The 23810-nt window shown below is 38.2% G+C and overlaps 1 protein-coding gene across 1 annotated transcript in view; it reads left to right on the forward strand.

Annotated features, from left to right (window-relative positions):
• LOC121314846 (myelin basic protein-like) overlaps positions 1-23810 on the forward strand; it is an 84511-nt gene that overhangs the window by 3487 nt on the left and 57214 nt on the right. Inside the window, 1 exon segment of the mRNA XM_041248559.1 lies at positions 4901-4965. Within this exon segment, the coding sequence (XP_041104493.1) occupies positions 4915-4965 (51 nt within the window). The 5' untranslated portion in view covers positions 4901-4914.

Genomic DNA, 23810 nt, shown 5'->3' on the forward strand with positions numbered 1-23810 from the left:
TTCAGAGGCACCTTGTGCCACAGTACATTTGAGATCCAAAGCATATATTTTTGAAGAGATCTGTACATTTGCTTTATTTTAGATTGTTTTTGGAATAGAACATTCTTTCTAAGATTGAAAGATAATTTTCTCCGAATGGGTAAACGATGATTTCCTTAAAATGGAAAATGCATATACCCAGGTGAGTTTTGTATAAGCAGGTACTGCACCTGTCCAGATGGAGTAAGTTCAATACTGAAAAGACTTTATAAAATGAAAAAATCTTCTGCATTGTTAACTTAGACATTAAATATATGCTATAAATAACAGCACTCACTGAAGAGTGCCTGCCACTTTCTATACTTTGCTCATTTACTGGATAGGAAAGTGCCTGGAGTAATTCTCTAGTTACTTCTGATTCCTGGAAGGAAAATAACTGCTGATTACTTTTACAGTGGGGGTCATTGTCCTTCAAAGCAGCTTCCCTACACCAGTGATTCATTGCTGCATTGACTGAGCTTGACAGTAACATGTCCACTGTAATTCTAGCAGTTATGAGATGGCCTTGGCTTTAATTGGGTACAAATGGTAAATGTGAACAATCAAGTGACTCGATCCTTTACCATTATCAATGACAGTTTAAAAAAAAAAAAAAAAAAAAAAAAAAAAAAAGCTATCCGTCTTATCCAGTCAGGGTGTAATCCAATCGACGCCTGGGTTCGGGGGGTTTTACTGGGTTATTTTTTTTCTCTAATTAGTTGTCCTTTGTATTGTACAGTTTGCATTAATTAATTTCTGTGGCCACAGCAGCACCCTTGTAGCCCCCCCAGCAACTCCTCTCTAATCAGACGTTACCTTAATTGGCATCGCTATCCAGTTTTCACTGAGCACAGCTCATGCTGCTTGCATTCTGATTCCTCATGCTGCTTCTGTTTCTGTTAGCGGCTATTGGCTAGCATTAACATCAGTATATCGTATTCCTTCGGGGGGGAACTTGCATCGAATCTCGGGCTAGAGTTTGCCAGAAGGCATGTGGGAAACTCTGAGACCAAGTGGAAGAAGATTCTGTGGTCTGATGAGACCAAAATAGAGCTTTTTGGCCTCAACGCTAAGCGCTATGTTTGGCGCAAGCCTAACAAGCACATCATCCTGAAAACATGGTAGGGCTAAATAAGGGCTGCTTTGCATTTCATTATACTAAACAGTGCCTTGGATAAATTCAAGCCACTTGTAAATAACAAGTTGGCATCTCTTAGTGAAATCTACTTTAACCCTCCTTGTTCATCGCAGGGGAAGTGTTTGTTATGCACTTAGAGCCAAAACATTCTTGAGGGTCTTTTAAAACAGTGGACAATAGTAGGCCATACTGAACATAGCAGATGACATTTTAATGTGTAGTTAAATTGCATTAAGATTCAAGTTTTGAAACCGCAAATACGCATGCTGCATACTGGATAATATTTAGTATAAATATGAGTGCGATAATACTAAGTAGACGTTCATATAAAACTGAATGTGTTGTAAAACATGTATACATATATTTTAATATTTATACATAATGGCAACATTATTTATAAAATACATTTGAAATAATTAAATAAAATCTCTATTTATCCCATGCCTGTTTACCATACTGTATGACTCATTAAATAGGTAATTAGGAGACCTACAAAATGATTACACTACATCATAAAATTCACTGGAAATATTTTAGCTGTATGTACTTTGACATACCCAGCATTGGCCCCATTTAATGTAACTAACAGAGTTGTTGTGTGGACACAGTGGTCTAGATTCCAAAAGCTGTTCGCTACATAGAAGAATTGTTTCAGAAAGGAAAAAGGCACACAATAAACAAACCTCAAATAAACAAGTAATTTACCCACGAAGTACAGCATTACATTTTCTTTTGGAAAAAATCAGTACACAAGCTGTATTTATGTAATTTTGTACATTACATTTTGCGGTTAAAGCAATTGGAGTATGTTCTCTTAACAATATAGTTAGATACTATTTAAACTACAGGTAGATGCCAGTTAAATAGGCTCCACAAATGACAAAGTAGTGGCTTGCCAGTCGTCTTAAGCTGTTTATGTTTTTGTGGATTGTCATTTTTTTTTCCTCCACCATATAGACAATTACTCTTTATGCATAACACTAGTGCTTCACCCAAGATAAAGGAAACTCTTGTAATGAGTCAAAGAGGTACTTCTTAAGCAACTTCCTGTCAAACAGCAGCCTAACATCTTCAAAAGAGAGACAGAGATTGTTTTAGAGGTTTGTCTATATCTGGTTGTAAAAGGTTGCATGATTTGATTCCTTCGCCATCTACTTTAATCACTTTTCTGGTATGCCTCCAAAATAGAACAAGGGTGCAAATACAGTGATACAATCAATACTGCTGTTACTTATACTCTGTATGTGGGATGGGACTTTTGAGATGTTTCCCCTAGGAAATCAGCGCTGTTACTTATAGACTGGTAGGCAACCAGTGATCATGTGACTGCTGGTATCCCAATGGAATATTTAAAACTTATGTAAGAGGCAAACAATAATGTTCTTTGAAGAATTAACGGCATCTGCAGTGACTTATTAACTTTGGTGTCTTTTATTTTATCATCTTTTAGCCAATGTATCTTCCCTTAGACACATCATTGTTTAAGAATTACTATAGATTATGGTTGCTCTATAAGTGGTAGTTCAAAGCGAGAGTGCTTCAGTCAATAGCATGGGACTGTAATTACTATACAGTAGTCTCCAGCTAAGAGAATACCCCTTGGGAAGCAAGCAAAGTGTTCTTATAGCCAAACCGTTCTCTAAGACTGAGTTAGCCACCAGACACAATATGAATCAATCAATAAGTAAATATATATTACTTGTCATGGCGCACACGCATCAACATATGACATGAACTGAATAAGTAAAAAAAGCAATAGGCAAGTGTATGTTAATAAACTAGAATAATAAAGTAATAGACAAACTAATGTGAATAAGCTAACTGTCAAACAAAATTCTCACATCACCCCTACACATGTTAAAAAATGCAGAGGCAACATACAAGATATGCACATTATTGAACAGAATGGTGATGCAACTCACTAGAATGGGAAACACCAGATTGCATTTTGACTTGTGTCTGATTTCAGGTTTTTTTCAAGAGCTCGAACAATTTCCACTTATTGTAGCAAAAGAAACAGCAGCGCATTTCTCTGTTTGTTTACTTGTGCACTTGTGGAAATCATAATACAAAACGAGTCAATGATATGACGGTGGTTCTGGAAAGATTTAATAAACCAATCAGTGTCCCCCAAGACACTCTCACGATGACATTTTTCAAAATTCTGAATAAACCATAATTTAAGTTTGAGTTATTGGGTTACAAAATTGGTGTTATCAGTTGCTATCGGTGCCAATAAGGTGTTCTTTAAAACAAAGTTTTAATCATGTTCTTTTAGCAGGAGCATTTGCAATGGAAAAATGTTTTTGCCACATGGTGTTCCCTTGGACATTGTTCCTATACACGGAGACCAGGGTATTTCACATTCTTTTGGGAGATCATTTGAACTGTAGAATTGTAAATATTTATGCCTTGTAATGATATAATGAGATTTCAGTTCCTTAGAGACCAGTTAATTTAATATTTTTAGTTGGGGATAAAAATGTTTTGGAAAGTTAATTTGGAACAAATAAACATATAGGCCATACAAATGCTTATACCATATACAGCACTCTTGCCAAACTACTGTACATTACACCATATTTTAAGTTAACAACAGCATTTTTTTGGAACCAAAAATATCATACTGTTATGAGAGGTTAATTTCTGATGTAAAATGATCTGCGTTTAAGAGCTCCAGCTAATCAATAAATTAAAAAAAAAAAAAAATGTATTAGTAATGTGTAGACAAACTGTGCTACAATTCTTAATATGGACCGTAATAGTGCATACGGGTATCTGCAGCCCTTACATAGGTACCATAACACATCATCGCATCTGCATTGTGCTTTGCAAAGTATAGCAGGAATGACCTACATTAGTTTAACCATGTTTGCGAATTCACACTAGGCCTGCACCCAGTCATGGGTCTTAGAAATAACCCTAATAAAGGTATATTGTTTAAATGATCAGGATGGAGGATTTTTGGCAATAAATGGCAAATTACTGCATGTCCAACTAGGAAGCCTACTTATTCATTCTGTGATAAGTGCAATCATATTAAGATTATATTTAGCAGGGGCCTGATCGCTAGATCATTTCAATAATATTAATAAACAATGGGTGCATGACTAGTCTTAATTAGTAGGAACCAAATTTGTACCTACTGATAAATGTTTATTCATATTGGATCTACTGTTGTTAGAACATCCGACAGAGGGTTAGGTATTCCATTACTTTGACACCAGGGGGGCCCTGTTAGCACAGCCAATCAGACTTCACAAGGATATACAAACTCCAGTATTAAATCACAATGTTCTAGGACACAAAAGGCTATTCTAATAAAATAAACATATTATTTGTTGGATTTATTCATTTATGCTTTTTTTTTTCTTTCAAGGAAACAAAGTCCACACATAGGTAGCAGCAACAAGATTAAAAGCATCTCAGGTGATAAGTAAAGGGGTCAAAACAAGAAAAAAAAATCTAGACACCTTCGAATAAGACAGAAGTGCAGTATCCTTTAAAAGAAGTGCCCCTCCCTTTTTAAAAGCACTGCTTCATCCCTTGGTCAAAGTGTTCTTACTGTGAGTGTTACAGGAGAGCAGTGTAAAGGTAAACATTACCACTCCACTACCATATTTATTTATTTTCTTTTTCTTTTATAAGGCAGTCCATCTTTTACATAAGGTTTGGTAAAGGCACTTAACATTTAAATGTACAAACTTCTTTATCAAGAAACTGTATTTTTTTTTTTTTTTGCAGCCTTATTCTGCAGAATGGGTAGTCATGTAGGAAAACCTGAAGCAGAAAATGAAGTGTCTGAAAAGGTAAGAACTTATTGCTTTTTTTAATCTGATGATCGCATCATTTATATATACTGTACTTTATGTATTTTTGTTCGCGATCCATGTTTCATTACGTCTCTGTTTCAGTTGAAGATCTTGTGATTTTAACCAATGGGAAGGTCAGAGGTCTGCCCTGGTTTTGCAGCTATCCAATCATTAGTGAACAGAAGCAGGACAAAAATATGCTAGGGTGTGCGGTGTAAGAATAGCTGTAATTCACCCAATATTGCTATTATTATAGAAACCATTATTGAGAATTGAGAACTTTGAACTAATATTTAGAATGGCTTTTTACAAACGTAACCTTTCAGGATCAAACATTTTTCAGTGGGATTCTCCCCCAGGACCAGGTGTTTTCTGGCTGTAGTTGACTTATACAAATTAACTAAAAATTTATTTTTTTACAGTGTTTTTGAAATGGTGTCCATTTTTTTCAGAACACTGGGGAACATTATAAAGTACTTCAGAAACCATACAGTGATTTTTTTTTTCTTATGTATTTAGCTTTACAGCTTGCAGTCATGACACTTTGAAGTAGGAATTAATATGTGTTACGTGCACAACCTACTCCACACATTCAAAGCAAAAACAAAAAGAAGTAAATAGAATAGAATATTGGAAGAGTTATGATTGCATAAGTGTTTAAACCCTTTGCTGTGGCAAACCTAAATTAATTCAGTTGCACAAAATGACCTTAACGAGCCACACAGTTAGTTGAATGGCCTCTGTCTGTGTGAAATATTAGTGGATCTCATGATTTCAGAATAAAAACACCTGTCTCTCTGAGGTTCCTTGGTCAGGTAGTGAATTTCAAGCAAAGACGTAACCATGAAGACCAAGGAGCTTTCAAAGCAATAAAGTCGTTGAAAAGCAAAGATAAGGAGAAGGGTACAAAAAAATATCGAAGTCTCTGAATATCCCTGTGAGCACAGTCTACACAATCATCAAGAAATGGAAGGTGCATTGTACCACCAAGACACTGCCTAGATCAGGCCGTCCTTCCAAACTGAGCAGCCGGGCAAGGAGGAAACTAGTGAGGGATCCCACTATGAGGCCAACGACAACTTTGAAAGAGCTACAGAGTTCAATGACTAGATGGGAGAAAATGTGCATCAGTCAACAATATCCAGAACACTTGTGGCAAATGGTGTTATGGTGAGACGAGACCAAACTGGAACTTTCTGGTCTAAATGCAAAGCATTACGTTTGGCGCAGACCCCACAGCACATCTCCCAGTCGACATCACCCCTTCAGTCAAGCATGGTGGTGGCAATATCATACTATGGGGATGCATCTCCTCAGCAGGGACTGGAAAGCTTGTTAGGATTGAAGGAAAAATGGATGGAGCAAAGTGCAGGCAAATACTAGAAGAAAGTCTGTTTCAGTCTGCTAAAGACTTAAAACTGGGGCAAAAATTCACCTTTCAGCAGGACAATGATCCAGAGCACAAGGCCAAAGCTAAACTGGAAGAATAAGAAAGTGAATGTCCTTGAGTGGCCCAGTCAAAGTCCTGACTTGAATCCTGTTGAGAATCTGTGGAAAGACTTGAAAACTGCTGTCCATAAGCGATCCCCAAGCAACCTGAGAGAGCTTGAGCAAATCTGCCAAGAAGACTGGGCACAAATTGCACCAAGCAGGTGTGCAAAGTTGGTGTAGACTTGCCAAAAAGACTGTAATTGCTGCCAAAGGTTCTTTCACTAAATTAGTGAGTTGATGTGTCTGAATACATATGCAATCAGCTTATTTCAGTTTTTTTCTTTTAGTTTTTGCTGACATTTACTGTAGCTTATCTTACCCTAAATCCCTTGTTACATGAGTCAATTTACTAGCAACTTTTATCGCCTGCGACCAAATCCAGTGAGGATTGCCCCGTGTAACAGCCCCAACGTTCTGGCAACTGCCTGGCAACACGATTGCTTAAGTGGATAGCAATCCTACTACAGGCAACAGGTTCCAGGCAATATCCAATCAGAACAGTGGTGTGTGTTACGTGATTCTGACTGCTACAGTGAAAATGATAGTTAAAATGGACACGAAATCCACAATTACCTGGACTCAGGACAAAAATACTTCTGATAGAGTTTTGTGAAGGTTGGTCAACACATCCTTTTAATTTGGTAGTATTTGATAACAACCAATGCTGGAAGAGTTACTTGTAACAAGTTTTTAAAACTACTTAAAATCTTTGGTCCACCTATCGTTAACCTATAGGGGAATAAAAATGTAGCTGCTGTAACTCTGCTAAACCTGATATCGTTTTTTATTTAGTTACCTTTTTTGAAACTGTTACTCCGCAGAACTATGACCATGAAAGGCCATTTTTTATTATGACTGACAAAAGAAAAAAAAATCTCTTTTTGTACATCCTTGTTTAATGTGTATACACATAGCATGTCACAAAAAAAAAATATATATATATATATATATATATATATATATATATATATATATATATATATATATGTGTGTGTGTGTGTGTGTGTGTGTGTGTGTAATGGACAAAAAATGGATACACCTGGGTAAATGAGGGACACCAAGTATATTGAAAGCAAGAGCTTTGACACAGGTGTGGCTCATGTGTTAATTAAGCAAATAACATCCCAGCATACTTAGGGTCATGTATAAATATGCTGGACAGGCCTGGTTACCTATAGTTGAGGCTATCATGGCTGCAAGAGGAGACCTCAGTGACTTTGAAAGAGGGGTGATTGTTGGGGTGTGTTTGGCAGGAGCTTCAGTGACCAAGACAGTTCAACTTGTTGATGTTTCACGAGCAACGGTGTCTAAGGTGATGACAGCATGCAACTCCGTGGGAAAGACTTCGTCAGCAGAGGACAACAGTGGGCAGAAGCACAGACTCCAGGATTGTGATGTCTGTGCATTAATTCTTAGTTCAAGGCGAAACAGGTGAGCAACTGCAGCTCAGTTGACTGCGAATTTCAACCTGGGGCGCGAGCAGCCAGTTTCATCAAAAACGGTCCGCCGAGAACTCCACAGAGCAGGATACCATAGTCGGGTTGCAGCACACAAACCGCTCCTCATGCCTGGCAATGCGTGTTTGCAAATCCGGTGGTGTAAATTGCACAGGCAATGAACTACCAAGCTGTGGAGAAATGTGATATGGTCAGATGAATCATCCTTCACCATATTTTTGACAAATGGACGAGTGCACGTGTGGCGCCAACCTAAAGAACTGTACAGCCTTCAGTTCTTGGTTCCAACAGTGAAAGGTTCTGGTGGTTCCATAATGTTGTGGGAAGCATTTTCCTGACATGGTTTGGGAGCACTCATTCCATTGGAAGGCAATGTTATGCTAATCGCTACTTAATGGTAGTGAGTGATCATCTTCACCCCATGTTGCAGCATTTCTTTCTTGTCGGGGGGGGGGGGGGGGTCTTCCAGGATGACAATGCCCCCATCCACAGAGCACGTGTGGTCGCCCAGTGGTTTGATGAGCATGACACCAGATCTGAACCCAGTCGAGCATTTATGGGATATTCTGTAACGACACCTGAGACAGCGGTTTCCTTCTCCATCAACCAGGCGTCAGTTGATTGACTTTCTCGTGGAAGAATGGTGCTGGATCCCTCCTGCAGAATTCCAGAGGCTGGTAGACTCTATGCCACGGTGCATATAGAACGCACGTGGTGGCCCAACGCCCTATTAAGTGACTTCCATTTTTTTGTCCACTATCTTTTTTATATATGGATAAATATATATAAAAATGGATAAATGGCATCTGCCAATAAATAAAATATATTGTGTTACTGTATATTGTACTTGTTCTCAACTGTATTGTGCTTCACTGTAATATGATATTTTCTACAACTGTCAGTTATAAATAATATTAGCCTTACTTGTAACTGGTTGTATTGTCGCTTTGAAGCTCATTCAATAAACTGTGAAAGCAGCCTTTTTCCTGGCATTTAGGTGTTTTTCTTCAGCTTCTAAAAAATTAATTAATAGAACCGCACTTATGGCCCTTCTTGTTTAATGGCTGCCATTTCAAACTGTTAATTTACTGTTAATTCCAGAAACACATGACATAGTTCTTAAATATGATTGGATATTGCTTGGATTAAAGGCAGTTTGTATTGAATGGGTTGCCTGTTCGTTGTATCGTGTAACAGGTCAAATCCCCCGTGGTGACGTCGCTGGCAACACATTGCTACAATTTGTGTTGACTCAAGTAACAAGTCCTTGAAGTCTTCAGTTTGAGCATTCAAGTTTTTTATTAGCAACATTTTTATTATCTCTAAACAAGTTCCTGTGATGTTTTCTTTCCGAGTTTGTCTCTGCCGGGCTGCTGTAAACTGTCTCTGCCCTTTTAGATGATAAATACCTCTCTGAAGAAGAAAAAAAAAAACGATCAAGAAGTGAACTGCAGTCCCTCCCGAATCCATTAATATGTGTTACTAATTTTTGTAGAAAACGCCTACACTTTACACAATACAGGTAAAACCTGAAGCATAAAAACACTTTTCAAAGTAGATGGAATAATTAAAAACAATGCAGATTGCTTGGTCCGCATCTTTGTCCTTCTATGCAGCTGTCACACTTTACATGGTAAAAATAACTGCCTTGATTTTGCACCAACCCTCGTCAAAAATGTATCATGTTTTACAGTAGTGTCCAGTAAAGAGAACACCCCTCGGGAAGCGCATCCAGTAATATCACTTGCGTAGAGTGCAGGATGCCCCCCATAGCCTGGACGTCGCCGGTTCGAGTCCAGGGTATTCCTTTGCCGACCGAGGACGGGAGCTCCCAGGGGCTGTCGCACAACTGGCCGAGCTTCGCGTGGGGGAGGGTGGGTTAGGTCGGCCAGGGTGTCCTTGGCTGACCGTGCACCAGCGACCCCTGTAGTCTGGCTGGGTGCCTGCGGACTTGCCTGTAAGCTGCCCAAAGTTTTCTGCTGCGACGCTGTAGCTCTGAGGTGGCTGCATGGTGAGTTGCAGTGTGAAAAGAAGCGGTCGGCTGATGGCACACGCTTCAGAGAACAGCAGCCGTGCTAGGTTAATTATGAATACCTGTACAGGAGTAATATTCAAGACATGCACAAAATTATTTAACTTGCCAGAACAGAAAACGCCAAATTGCTCCGTGACTTGCATCTGATTTTCTGTTTATTTCAAGAGCTAACAATTTCCAACTCTTTATAGCAAGAGAAACAGCAGTGCATTTTACTGTTTGTTTACATGTCATTTTGTAGCAATGAGCTGCACTTGTGGAAATCAGAAGAAAAAACGAGGCAATGATATGATGGTGGTTGTGGAAAGATTTGAATAAACCAATCGGTACTCTTCAAGGCATTGTCGCGATAAGTCAGATTTGAAAAGACTGAATACAATTTGAATTTAAGTTTGATGATGAGTTATGTTACAAAACGTTACTGTATCAGTTATGAACGAATCGCTAGCAGTGCCAAAAAGGTGTTATTTTAAGCGAAGTTCCTTTAGGCAGAGCATTTACGATGTGGAAAATTTTTTTCACCACAAGGGTGTTCTCTTAGTCAAAATGTTCTCTTAGGAGGTGTTCCTGTACGCGGAGATGACTGTACCATATTTTTTTCAATTTGATAAGCCCTCACACATGTTGGGATTCTGATAAATTAACAAAGCACCTTGTCATTTATCTGTGAAAGGAAGTCTCACGGTTGCAGCAGCTTCTAAATTGAAAATGTTATCCATGTTTAATGATGAAGAGAGTCATTAAGGGAAGAAAGATGTGATATCAGTACACAAACAAACTCTTAGAGAATTACCACATGATGCAAAGAATGTATTAAAGTTATTTTAATGTGCAACCTTGTTTCAATAGTTTGGTTCATTTTTAAATAAGTATGGCTGCCAATTGAATTTGTTTTTGTAAACATGTAATTGGTTTTGCAAGTCATGGTGTTCAAGGTCTGTTTTGAAGAGGTGGTGGTTACATTTTGCAGAAGCAGGTGTTTAGCCAAGATGTGTAGCAGGTGTTAATCTGTAAAACAAAACTTGCCACCTCAAGTGCCTGCAAACACTGTTTTAGTTTCAAAGCACCCTTCTGCCTCATGCTTTTGCATAGTCTCTTCTAAAGCGGCTTACCATAGGATGCACACATCCCTAGCCTCCACCACCTTACAAAAGTCACCTACACCACGTACACCTTTTTAAATATCTTTCAAAATAAAAGAATGTTAAAACTGAATGATTTTATCATTGCTTTGGTCACTGGTGTTTTTTTTTTTTTTTTTTTTTTATATCTTTTTTTTCCTAGTATTTTGTTATCTTTGGTCTTAATCCTGATTGACATCTTTTAGCGAGCTGATGACTGGCAAGAGTTAATTGAACATAACAATCACTTTCAGTCTTTTTTTTTCTTTCACCAGCTCTTTTACAAGAATGACACTGTCTGAACCAGCATGACTAACTGAAAACCAACTGGCTTTGACTAGACAAGTGTTAGATATTGCTGGGATTTACAGAAGGCTTCTTTTCCTCTTATGCCACCCTGTCCCGCAGGTGGAACGTGATAGTGCAATTACACATTACATATAAATCATTTGTAATATTATTACAAAAGGAAAAGAGCAAAAAAGAGCTGACTCAATATCAAAAACATTGTTTTCCTACCGTCAAACAGCGAAGGAATTTTCCGAATTCGCTATTTCACCGCTGAAATATTCCCTTCGCAATGTGTCTGGTACGTTATGGTTCAAAAACAACTCTGATTGACTAGGTCTGCGTTTGGCTGCTCTGGCCTTAAAATTATCTGTTGATGGTGAAATCTTCCTGAACACGTTGTAGAGGAGGTCACAAGCTGTCCAATCATACCTTGACTTTGTTTGTAGCCTAATCCATTGAAGAGTAATCGATGTGCGCAAGTAAATACACCATCTGTATTGCAAGGAGAACTTTCTGATCATTTTTCAAATCATAATATTTGTAAATCAAACGAAATGTCAAGCAGTGTTCCAACGCATCCCCAAAAAAGTCGATTCAGTCTTTTTAGAAGTTTTGGAGGAGATGGATAGGTGTGAAAGTGACATTGTAAATGATCTGCTTTCTGGGTTGGAGAGCGCTGATTCAGTTTCTGAAGCAGCATTTGAAGATGGATTGGATCCTCTTCAGGATTTGTAAGTATAATGGATCCACACTACATTTATAATAATACAGAATTCTACATTTAATAATAATAATAATAATAATAATAATAATAATAATAATAATAATAATACATCGAGCACTTTAGGGATGTAAATAGTTCAGTTGTTCATTTTGTACAGTTTGTGTTGGGTTTTTGTTCAGTTTTATTCATTGTTTGAAAAGGAAAATATTTGATTTGAAGTAAACAGTTTATTTTGACATATAGATACTTTCAAGCAAGTGAGTAAAAAAAAAAAGTCAGGTACTGAAAATTCAGGTTACAAAAAAGTCTCAGTAGCAACATTCTCCTTCACAAACACACAGTTATGTGAGAGCAATGTGCCTGACAGTTGTGGCATATGAATTGAGAGTATTTGTCATGCATACGCATCATGGATACATTTTGGCCACCCCAAAGCTCTCCAAAAAGGCCACCTTTTGAATGAAATATTGAACAGAAAATAAAAAAGAGGATTACAAAATCTAATTCATGTGGCAATGTATAGCATGTGAGGTGCCAGAAGGTAACATCCCTTTTAGAACTTGCTCAAGAAACTGGTGTATGACTGGCCATAAAGATTTACACAATATTCATTTTTGGAGAGGTTTGGGGACCCTTGGGCCTAGTTTTTTTAAAAACTTGTGTAGAATTTGATCCCTTTGTTCAATCAGTTTCAAAATGTTAACCAGTGTAGTAGACATGTTGTGGAAGCACTGGAAAAATATCTGGCTCTTTTCATGTGCTACAAGTTGAACAAATGACTATAGAATATAAACAAATGAAAACCGTTTGTTGTTTTTTGTATGTATTTTTCTGAATATCTCCCTCCAGTGTGGCACTGAGTAAGACTTTTAGTCCTGATGCCCAAGGGGTTACCTTGAATTCAAGCCCTGAACCTTGCCTGTGCTCTGTATACTTTGGAAGATAATGTGATTTATTTAAGGCCACAGCCCTCCATGCTGAAATTGCTTGTGGGGGGCTGGGGGTTTAACAGGTTTTAATAAGAACAGTGTTTTACAATATAGACTGGTGCTTCCTTTTTTACCACTAATGCTTCATTTTTTATAACAGCTGATGCATCAAAACAATTTTCACCAAAATTAACACCAAGAATTAACGGTACATTCGGAGATGTGGAATAGTCCATATTAATAGTACTAGTACACGGTTGAAAACTACTAAATGTATTAAAATGACACTGAGCAACACAATATAAATAGCAGAGGACAGTTTGTCCTCTTACATTCAAGGGTTGTGGAGATAATCTGATGTTCGGTTTGCGTCCACGATGCGACAGATCAAAAAGCCATTTGTGTTCAGATTTATTTTTAAATCAGCTTCAACACTGCAGCTCTCCATTGCTGTAGAAAAAAAAAAAAACGTGCATAGGATTGACCATCGATAGTAATTAAAACAATTGAATGCATGAAAGGATTGATACACTGTCCCAACCTTAGTACAATGGGTCCCAAAGTAGGCACAGTTACTGATACCACAGTACACAGAGGGTTACCAGTCAGTTACTGTGGAAACTTTTTTTTAAAACGTGTCAACTACATTTGTGAAAAATCCCCTCAAGAACCACCAGGTGGTGTGTTTTTCTTTCAACTTTTTTAAAATACCCTGAAAAAAACATTGGATTATTAAGGATTATTAAACAGCGACAACAGCGATTTGAATTGAAACATTATATTTCTATCACAGTATCTCTAATTAGTATATGAGACACAAAAAAGGGTATTGAAGTACTGTGGTTTGAAAAGAGGTTGTCAATGACACATAAATTAAAAGACACCATAGAATAACAGAGAACCAGCTATGTATTATACAATTTATTAAGAAATACAAAACATTTCTGCAAATTGGCATCCACATTTAGAATAGTTAGCTTCCCAAAACAACACATAACTAATCACATTATTTCTCTTGGCTAACATAGATATAAGAATAGTAGATAGTGCATCATAAGGTACCAAATAAAACAGATGATAACTTGTGCTGGTGTTTGTTTTCTGTATGTTGGGGATTGAGCAACCCAGAAAAATCACACTATCTCACACACACAGTGTTTTTTTGTGTGTGTGTGTGTGTTACAAAAGTTTTGTAGCTGCAGTACTGCCATTAGTAGAGTCACAATCACCAGTCCTCACTCAGATTCAAACCTATTTCAAATGCAGTACCTCCATTAAAATGTGTGTAAGTTAGGCAGCACCTGTGTTGAAAACTGGAAGAAAATGGGCGGCAAAGAAAGCTGTGGAAGATGCTAAGGATGCCCTTCGAATCGGTGATATTATAGGGCAGGTTCAGCATGGAAGAGGGGGTCTTGGTCTCGGTTCAGCTCCTCCAACAAGGCACAAGGCAACCCCAGCTCAATGGAGGAAGCTGGTAGTCAACGAGGCGCAAAAGCAGGAGGAGAGGATCAGGTGTATAAAGGCAGTTTTCCAGGCCAAGCAGGGAGAATGAATGAGATGGGAGAGTGTGAAACAACGCAAGATAGGCCGGCAAGACCTATGGACAATGGAACAGAGCAGGATCAGTTTCCTCATCGGATCAACATATGATATTCTCCCATCACCACAGAACCTAAACCTTTGGGTGGGTGAGGATTCTTCATGTCCTTTGTGTTCATCACCTGCAACGTTAAGGCACATTTTGACAGGATGTAAGGTGGGTCTTAGCCAAGGACTGTTTACTTGGCACCATGACCAGGTGCTGCGATGTTTGGCCTTAGCATTGGAAGACAAGCTTAAACTGACCAATAAGTTGCCACCAGTTCCATCAAAGCATTACACACAAAAGACAATATTCCTCTGTCCAGGAGAGCAACCACCAAGAAAAGATGTTAAAACCAAGCCTCACCCAGGACAACTGGAAGATGCCGGCAGATGTTGGAACGGCTTATTTTTCAACCAGACATTGTCTTGTGGTTTTGATCAGTATGCCTTGTTCATCTGGTAGAGTTATGTGCCCTGGGAGGATGCTGTGGACGAGGCTTATGAGAGGAAGAAAGTTAGGTATGCTCAACTTGCTGCAGATGCGAAACAGCGAGGATGGAGAGTCAGAGTTTACCCATTGGAGATGGGTTGTTGAAAATTTGTGGCACATTCTACAACCTGATTTCTCAGAGATGTCAGGTTCAGTGGCCAAGAGTTGCGTCGCACAGTGAAGAACTTATCTGAAGGAGCAGCAGCTGGCTTTGGTTGAGACGGAAAGATTGTGGAAGGGGATCTCAAGCACAATAGAAAGAAAGCAATGCTGAAGTACGGGTAAGTAAGCTGGGCTGAGTTGAGTGGGGGACGGAGGGGGGTGACACCAGTGTCACTGTTGAGCCCTTTTAAGGTGTTGTGGGCTAGTGGACAAAACACCGAGGACAGAAGGTGTCCACTTGAAGACCCAAGAGATGTACCCTACTTAGCTCAATCCAGACGGTTGTCATGCTGATGTGCTGGGGAGACCGCACTGTGGTTGATCCCCGGAGCCAGCATCGCAGCCGCTGTGTGTACTGATGCGCTGTGTAGTAAGCTCCCGCTGCATGTCAGAAGTCGTCTTTGAGCTGTTAAAACCACTCTTGTTTTATAGCCCAGCATTTGCAATCATAAAACCCTTCGAACACCACCCCTGTGTCTCGTTTAAGTGCTCTTGTTGTAACAGGTTTCCCTTGCGTGGTAACAAGCAAGGTGCAAAAACTTGACACAGACAATATCCTGAAGGAAAACAAACAATAACATAAAAACATCTGATGTTATAAAGAAATTCTGGGAAAATACAAGTGAGGAAATCAGAATTAGAGGTAAGCACTGTTTGGTATGTTAAAATAAACACACTGTTTTGACTGGCTTTAACACAGAACAGTTTTGTAGCGTGCGACGCTGCAGTAGTATAAGCATTTTAATAGAATGTAAAAAAAAGACTGCTGCGGTAGTTCTAGGTATGTATGTACGCCTGGTAGTTCTAGTGTTTAAAAAAAATAAATTAAAAAACATACAGATACTAATGTGAAGTCATCCAATTTCCTTGGTACCCAGATGAATGGAGCTATTATAGGAATTACTGGTACAGTGTGTCACTAAGTACCCTGTTACTTTCCAGATCTCCCATGCAGCAGTGGTGAAATCAATATTCCATACAGATAGAGAACAAGCCTTAATATTAGGTCATGTTAACAGAAACCAAATTCTCTGGGGTCTGAAAACAACACACAAACAGATGTTATATGGGGGGGGGGGGGGGGGTCAAGTTACTATGCTTCCAGTAATCAAACTTGTAGGTTCCAGTAAGATACAGTCCCATGTTAGCCTAGACCTTTCTTTAACCGGTAACAACAATCCACCAACAAAAGTTAATTAAGTACTACCCATGGGTCATTTATTTGGTCTAAGAAACAGACAAATGAAATGCATTTAACAAAAATTGCACTTTTAGCAAAAGAAAATGACAACTGTGAAATATTTAATTACTCAGATGCAAGTTGGAAACAAAAATGGGACTTGAGTCAAATTTAATCATTGGGTGGTAATACTCGAGTCAAGTCTTTGACATTCCAAGTTGAGTCACCTATCTGGCTCGAGTCTATAGAAGTCATTAGTTCTGACAGTTCGAGACAGTTTTATCAGATTAATTTTACAGGAGGTAAGCAATCTACAACTATAAACATTTCAATTAAATACAAAATTGAGATATATTGACCGTACAGAGGCCTTTTTACCTATGCTCAATTGGGTTGGATGTACAGTAATGTTTACCACAAAACAAAAGAATGCATTTAACCACTTATTTATAATTTGTGTTTTTCACCTTTTCTCAACAGAAAAGGTGTTTTGTATTTTGTTTACGTCTTTTGCTTTATTATTTAATAAAGCACTGAGCCCCACCATTACTGATTTGTTTTGGCTTCATTTCCCTGGTCTGACTCGCACCACCTATACTCAGCACAATAAAATCCCAGTTGTTTGTCAAAATAAAATAATCAATGTAGTTAAAATGTGCAAACGTACAGTAATATGAAGAGGTCAATTGTATTTTGAATAACCCTACTAACCTAAAAGACTGGTATTATAGCTGCTGTTTCATAAACACGTGCAAAATACAAACTTTTTTTTTTTTGTAACACTATGACAAAATACACAATACTTTTTAAAAATTGAAAACAATAGAGTTCCACTGTCAACCTCCTTTCATCTGGCAATGTTGATTGTGCCTGTTCCCAAAATCATGCCGTGTTGGTCTGCCCATTTTTCATTTTTTTTTTTGAAGTCTGTTCAGGATGCTAATCCTGATGAATTAAATAATCAAGCACAGAGAGCTGATTAACTCAATTCAGGAATTATGAAAAACAAAGATGAACATGCAGCAGCTACATTGTTACATCATGTGTGCTATAGTGACTGTAGGCTACGGGAATGTAAAACAAACAAAAAAAAATTGTAAAGCTCCGGAGGGTTGTTTATGTGTTCATTTCTTGTACAGTGCATTATTAAGTTAAATTTCATGTACAAAACATTGCTATAAGTTTGTAGATGAGTTTGGTTTCGCAAATGGAAGTTTTGATTTTAAAAACAACTTACAATTTTAGCAAAATATGGCTTTTTTTTTTTCTACCGGTTCTTTTTTTGTTTTCTAAAACTTTTTTTTTTTTTCTAAACATAGTATAACAGATCAGTATATATTAAATCGGAGAGGAAACACTAAACCGCATGATTGATCAAAAAAATGACGGGTCTCCTGGATTAAGTACCCACCTGTGCAGAAACCAGCCCAGCAAGAAGACCACCATACAACTGGCGCTGCCTTGACAGGAAACCACTAGAGGGCAGGGCTGCACAATGTTATTTTTCTTTACAAAACACTGCATTAAGAGACTTAGGGCCGCATTTACTATTATCAGGATGGTGAGTATTTGCTTCAGTGCGTTGTACCTTTCTATATTTTGCTACCCTGATAAATGTACAGTGAGCGGGTGCATGTAGCAGTAGAGCAATGAGCATTTGTAATAGTGAGCCATCTCATGGCCTGCGGGTTCACTTTGCTTACCATAGTTCCGTGACTGATCATACTAATTCCCTGTGAAGTAGGGGGTTAGTTAAAAAAATAAAATAGACTGTTTCAAAGGTGGACCCACGACAGCAACATGAATGACAACAGCAGCATGTAAAAACAATAGTGGCACTTTCATTAGTGCCTATGTGCACTGCAATAAAAGCTGTATAACTGTTTTATTTTTTTAATATTATTTCTAAGGCTATCCTGTATCCTTATTTTTATTAGTCATTTTGGTACAAACAAATTGAACAGAAAATCCGACGGACACAGATACTGTTCACTGTAATTCAATGAAACAGCGACACTGATTCAGGGTACTGCAGGGAGCTGGACCCTTCTGATACCATACAATGCTAAATAGCCGTATATAACCCCGGTATATTCCAGTGGTTCTGGAACTGTTAACTTGCTTGCACCATGCGGCAAGGTGCTGGGACTTGGTGTCTACACGGGGGTCACCGGGGGCTGTTCACGTGAACCCCATGTGGCAGGACTCTGATTTTGGGTGGGGAAAGTGATAATCTCTTACATTGTTAGTTAAAGGTCAGTAGGCACAGATTGGCAGAGTCTCACTTAACTTGTAGCTTTGTGTTTTTGTGTCTGTGTCTGGGGGGATTAAAGAGGGTGCATCAGGTGTGTGAGGATTCAGAGAGTGCAGAATCTTGTGCTGTGAGCTGTGTTACTTGCTGTGAACCTGCTGCTGCAAATAAAGAGCCTGCCAACTATTGAACCGTGCTCTGTTGTCAAGACTGTATTCTTCAGTACGATCCACAACTGTACATCTTATTATTATTATTATTATTATTGTTGTTGTTGTTAGTTTATATTTTTTCCAAATTTTGTTGCCGTTGTTTATATATTTTTCTATTTGTCCAAGAATGTATATAAAAACAGCATATAAACCATAGTATCAGCAATAATTGATTCATTTTCCATTACATTTCAAGAGGCAATAAGCCTTTGATCAATTGCAGGATACTGTTTGTCAAATCTAACCTTAGTGGTTTGGAGAAAAGATAGTGGCCACCACTTCCTTGATTTTAGATTGCACTGTATATCATGACACTTCCAGTATTGCATTTCAAACTAGAAAACTTGATGCCTTAATCTGCAGTTGTTGTAATGGAGAGGTATTTGAGGCTTTTAGATATTACTGAATCATGCATTGGTATACAGTATTTCTGAAATAAATACATAAATCACTGACTCATGTGAGAAATGCAATATATTTCAAGTGATATACAAGGCAGTGCTAAAAAAAAAAAATATACACAATCATGTTCTTCAGCTTAGAGGTTGACACTGCCTGTAACATATAACCAATTGCTGCAGATTGTGTGCTTTGTAAAAAATAATAAAGGTTATTTGCCAATGTAAAAGCAGTCTTTTTTTTTTTTTTAGAACTGAAAATGTTCATCTATGAATCTAATATTTTTTTTTGTCCATTTATCTCCAGAAACAAAGCCTTTTAATGGTTATTTACCCCTAATTACGTATAGTGTGTTAATAATTAATTGCCTCAGTCCTACTCTGAAAGAACCACCCTATTACCTTTCATTTGTAAACCCAAACTTGTTAGCACCAGGAAATTTATCTTGAGTGACAATAACTTGTACAGGCACATTCAGTAACGCGTGTGAAAAAGTGAATGTAGAGGTTTAAGTTATTTGTATGAAACTGTGTGTGTATGGAAATATAACCAAATCCAATCGGAGAGTGTATGATACAAGTTTGATGAAGGCTGATGTAAAATCAAGCCAGTGTGGGAGGTGTGTTTAATGACTTGGCTTCTCTACTGATCTAACCCATCCTATTAGCAATTATGAAAAGTTTGTGACAGGCAGTGTAAGTCAGTGTCTACTGATTAGATTTAAAAAGTAACAGCCCTGTAATTAATGCAAGTCTCAACATACATCTTTCTAATAAGGAGATTTGGTTATTTAGCAGCACCATTTTAGAAACACGTACCATTTTAAGAGACTTTATTTTCCATCACATACTGTCATAAAAGCTCTTGTTTCGCGTGAATCTACCCCTGTACTTTCAGAACACAGTAGGTAGGCGAAACATTTTAATATCTAAACTTCATGTCAGCATTTACAGACAATATATTGTGTAGTACCTACAGTCCAAAAATGAAGGGTGTGTTGTTAAATTCACCACTGCATGCACCGATATAAAGTGGATTCCACCAAACCATTGTTAAATTCACCAGGAGTTGCTCAGCGAACTGTTAATAAATTCACCTGTGCATCACCGCTGAAGCAGTGGATTCGCTGAGTCGGTGAACTGCAGCAAAACCAAAATGGCCGCTCCCACTGTCCAAATTTGTCTTGCACGGAGATACTATTATCAATGTAATTATAAATTCAAAGACGCCGAATCTTTTGTAAATGGGTATGGAATTGTGTATTTAATAAATATATAATGGCGCTAATAAACATATTGATAAACAATCTCACAATTGCCAGCTTATCCAGAGTAGCCGACTGAGTTGGTGACGTACAAGAATTAACCGCGTGTAAAATAAACAGTGTGTGTGAAAATAAATTGGACCTGACAAGCGCTGAATAAATGGACTGCAAAGGGTTAAAACAAAATACTGTTGGTTTCTGTCAGACTGTGTTCAGGACCAGAAAGAACAGTGACAAAACACCCGAGTCTGTCAATAATATTACAATGATAATTCTAAGGCTCTCCCGAGGTATCATCCCCAATGTGACAGGCTTTTCAAATTACAGCCACTTATATAAAAGAAATTTGAAGAAATGTATACACCTGGCCAAAATATTTCTGCGGATGAGTCCCTTCTTCTGTTAAGGAGGAGGCTAATTTTTAAACTGCATATTCCCATGAAACATGCCCATTATGGGATTAAACTGTATAAACTCTGTGAGAGCTCCACTGGGTACACTCATCAGTTCAGAGTGTACACAGGGAAGGACTTTCAGATTGAGCCACCTGGCTGCCTCCCATAGTTTCAGACCACTGAGAGAATTGTGTGGATGTGGTTTTTCCCCTCCTAAGCCTGAGCTACCATTTGTACATGGATAACACTATGTAACACAATTCCTGGGTAGTAAGTTTTATTTCCCAATTGCTTATGCCTCAAAAGTATAGAAAATGGCTATTATTCCCCACAAACTTTGCTTTTGTGACCAGGACAGTGATATTTCAAAATATCACTATTTCCAATGGGAAAACGGGCAAATGTGTGTCTTTTCGTTCACATAAAGTCAGAAAAAAACAACATATGAATCCAAATTAACATGTATTTATACTAAAGTAATACAGAAATGACTACAAAAGATTTAGAAGTGAGTAGTTTTTCGAGACTTACGATTATACTGTATTTACAGTATAATCGTAAATCTCGAAAAACTACTCACTTCTAAATCTTTTGTAGTCATTTTTGTAATTAACTGAAATATAATCATGCATTCAGCACGAGGCACACTTATATGCATTTTGTCTCACTCTCTTATATAAAGCTTTGCTTATCTTAAAAAAAATATAATAATAATACAAAATAATACCTAGTGGTTAAAAGAAAATGTAAGTACCTGTATATTGATGTTTTATTCTAAATCCAAGCGTATTCAAAATCCTGTGTAACTGTGTAAGAGGCAGTAAACAATTTAGCTATGTATAGGAAAGAGTGCTGCTGCTGTCAACTGTCTCTTCTTAAATGCTGCTGCCCCCCCCCCCCCCCCCCCCCCAAAAAATGAAAAAAACAACTTTTGCAGCTAATCACATTTATCAGTGCTTACAAGAACAAATTCATATTTAAGCCAGAGCCCAGTGCTTCAATATGAATTTGTGGCCCTGTGTATGAATTTTTGAACTGTACAGTTTCTGGGAGCTGTCAAAGTGCAGCCATCAAGGGAAGAAGACTTCATTAAAAAGGGAAAAATAATTCATTATCTCCAGATACACACTTTGTAGCATAGCTAATTATTTATAGATGTTTAATTAATGTGTTCCCACTCTAAAAAAGTATCACTGTTTGAAAGGATCCAACCTTGGCTTCTGATTTTAGCAGTTCTGACGTTCTATCTGAGCAAATCACTTTTAAATCACTGGAGTTTGCTTTTATCTATTCATTACTTTTTAACAGGGGTCGGCAACTTGTCCGTACATGGACAAGCATGTCCGTGGCAAGAGTTATCAGTGTCTGCGGCAGTGACTACGTTTAACACACCGAATTGTATATACTGTAACTTCCATTTTGTTTTTTAAATGTCCGTCACCACTCGACATGGTGCAGACCCCTGCTTTTTAACCACCCTCTTCAGTTTTCCAGAGCCCTTGTACCTCTTGTTAGAAACTCAGTTTTTGTTGACATTTTGACAACATCCTATTTCTGAAATGTTAATATCTGACAGGCACTGTGTTAACTACTGCACGTGCTCTCAGTGTGCATTTTACTGCCAACAAGGTACTTGGGGATACAGTTGGCACTGCTTTTGAGAGATGCTATGTATTTTTGAAAAACAATGTAGGGATACAATGGTGGTCGTGTGTATGTCAAAGTGATCTGGACCAAACCAGACACAAAGCATTGTAGTTCGAATAGATTGACGTGGGGCTCCTGAGTGGAGTGAAGGATGCTCCCTATAGCCTAGAGGTCACCTGTTCGAGTCCAGGCTATTCTATTGCCGACCGTAGCCGGGAGCTCTGAGGGGGCGGCGCACAGTGGGGGGTCAGGTCAGCCAGGGTGTCCCTGCGCACCAGCGACCCCTGTAGTCTGGCTGGGCGCCTGCGGGCTTGCCTGTAAGTTGCCCAGAGCTGCGTTGTCCTCTGATGCTGTGGCTCTGAGTTGGCTGCATGGTGAGTCTGCAGTGTGAAAAAAAAGACAGCGTATGTCGTTAGATGGAGAAATGGTATACTGACCATGATGGGGAACTGGTTAGTCCTGGTTGGTCAGAGAAAAAAAAAATGGTCCAACTGTACCAGCTGGAAAAATGACAAGTAGCAAGAAAACAAAATATATGACCTTTTTTTGTGGGTAAGAGGACTAGCAAGTAAATATTTAATATAATATTGCTTTAATGTTTTTGAAAATCCAGGATTTTATCAGGTTTTTACTGGAAACCCCACATGATAACACTGACTGCTAGCTAGTAGAAATGTATCCATGGTTACTGTAACTCACAGTATTAAGACTGCTGGTTGCTATGTGCAGTAGGTGAGGCCTAAAGATGCTTTAGCTGGCCTTAAGCCAGTAGGGCTTCAGAAACACAGTGGGAGACATCAGTGTTAGCTATATATCTTTCAGTAAAGTATATTATTAATGTGTATGAAATTGGGCACTGATGTTTCATCTTTTCATATCTAAATGAAAATAGAGGAGTTCAGGTATGGAAAATCCTCTGCTGGTGAAATGGAGAAATACATAGCTTTGGATTAACTGCAGTGTACAAACACATGAAATGTGGGCAGATAAAATGGAGGTTGTATCTTTGGAACAACCCAGTGCCAAGCTGTTTCACAGTTCTGTTTCTTTCAGTATTAGTCCACACAGATGTATAATATTCTTCTATAACAGCCTGGTTCCCTTCCCTGGATTCTGCTGACCTATTTCTGACTTGCACTCTTGCTCTGTTTCTTTACCTAACTAACTTTGTCTATTCCTTAAGAATTCCAGAACCTTTTAAATAATTGAT

This window comes from Polyodon spathula, chromosome 4 (genome assembly GCF_017654505.1).
Source record: "Polyodon spathula isolate WHYD16114869_AA chromosome 4, ASM1765450v1, whole genome shotgun sequence".
Lineage (NCBI taxonomy): Eukaryota > Metazoa > Chordata > Actinopteri > Acipenseriformes > Polyodontidae > Polyodon > Polyodon spathula.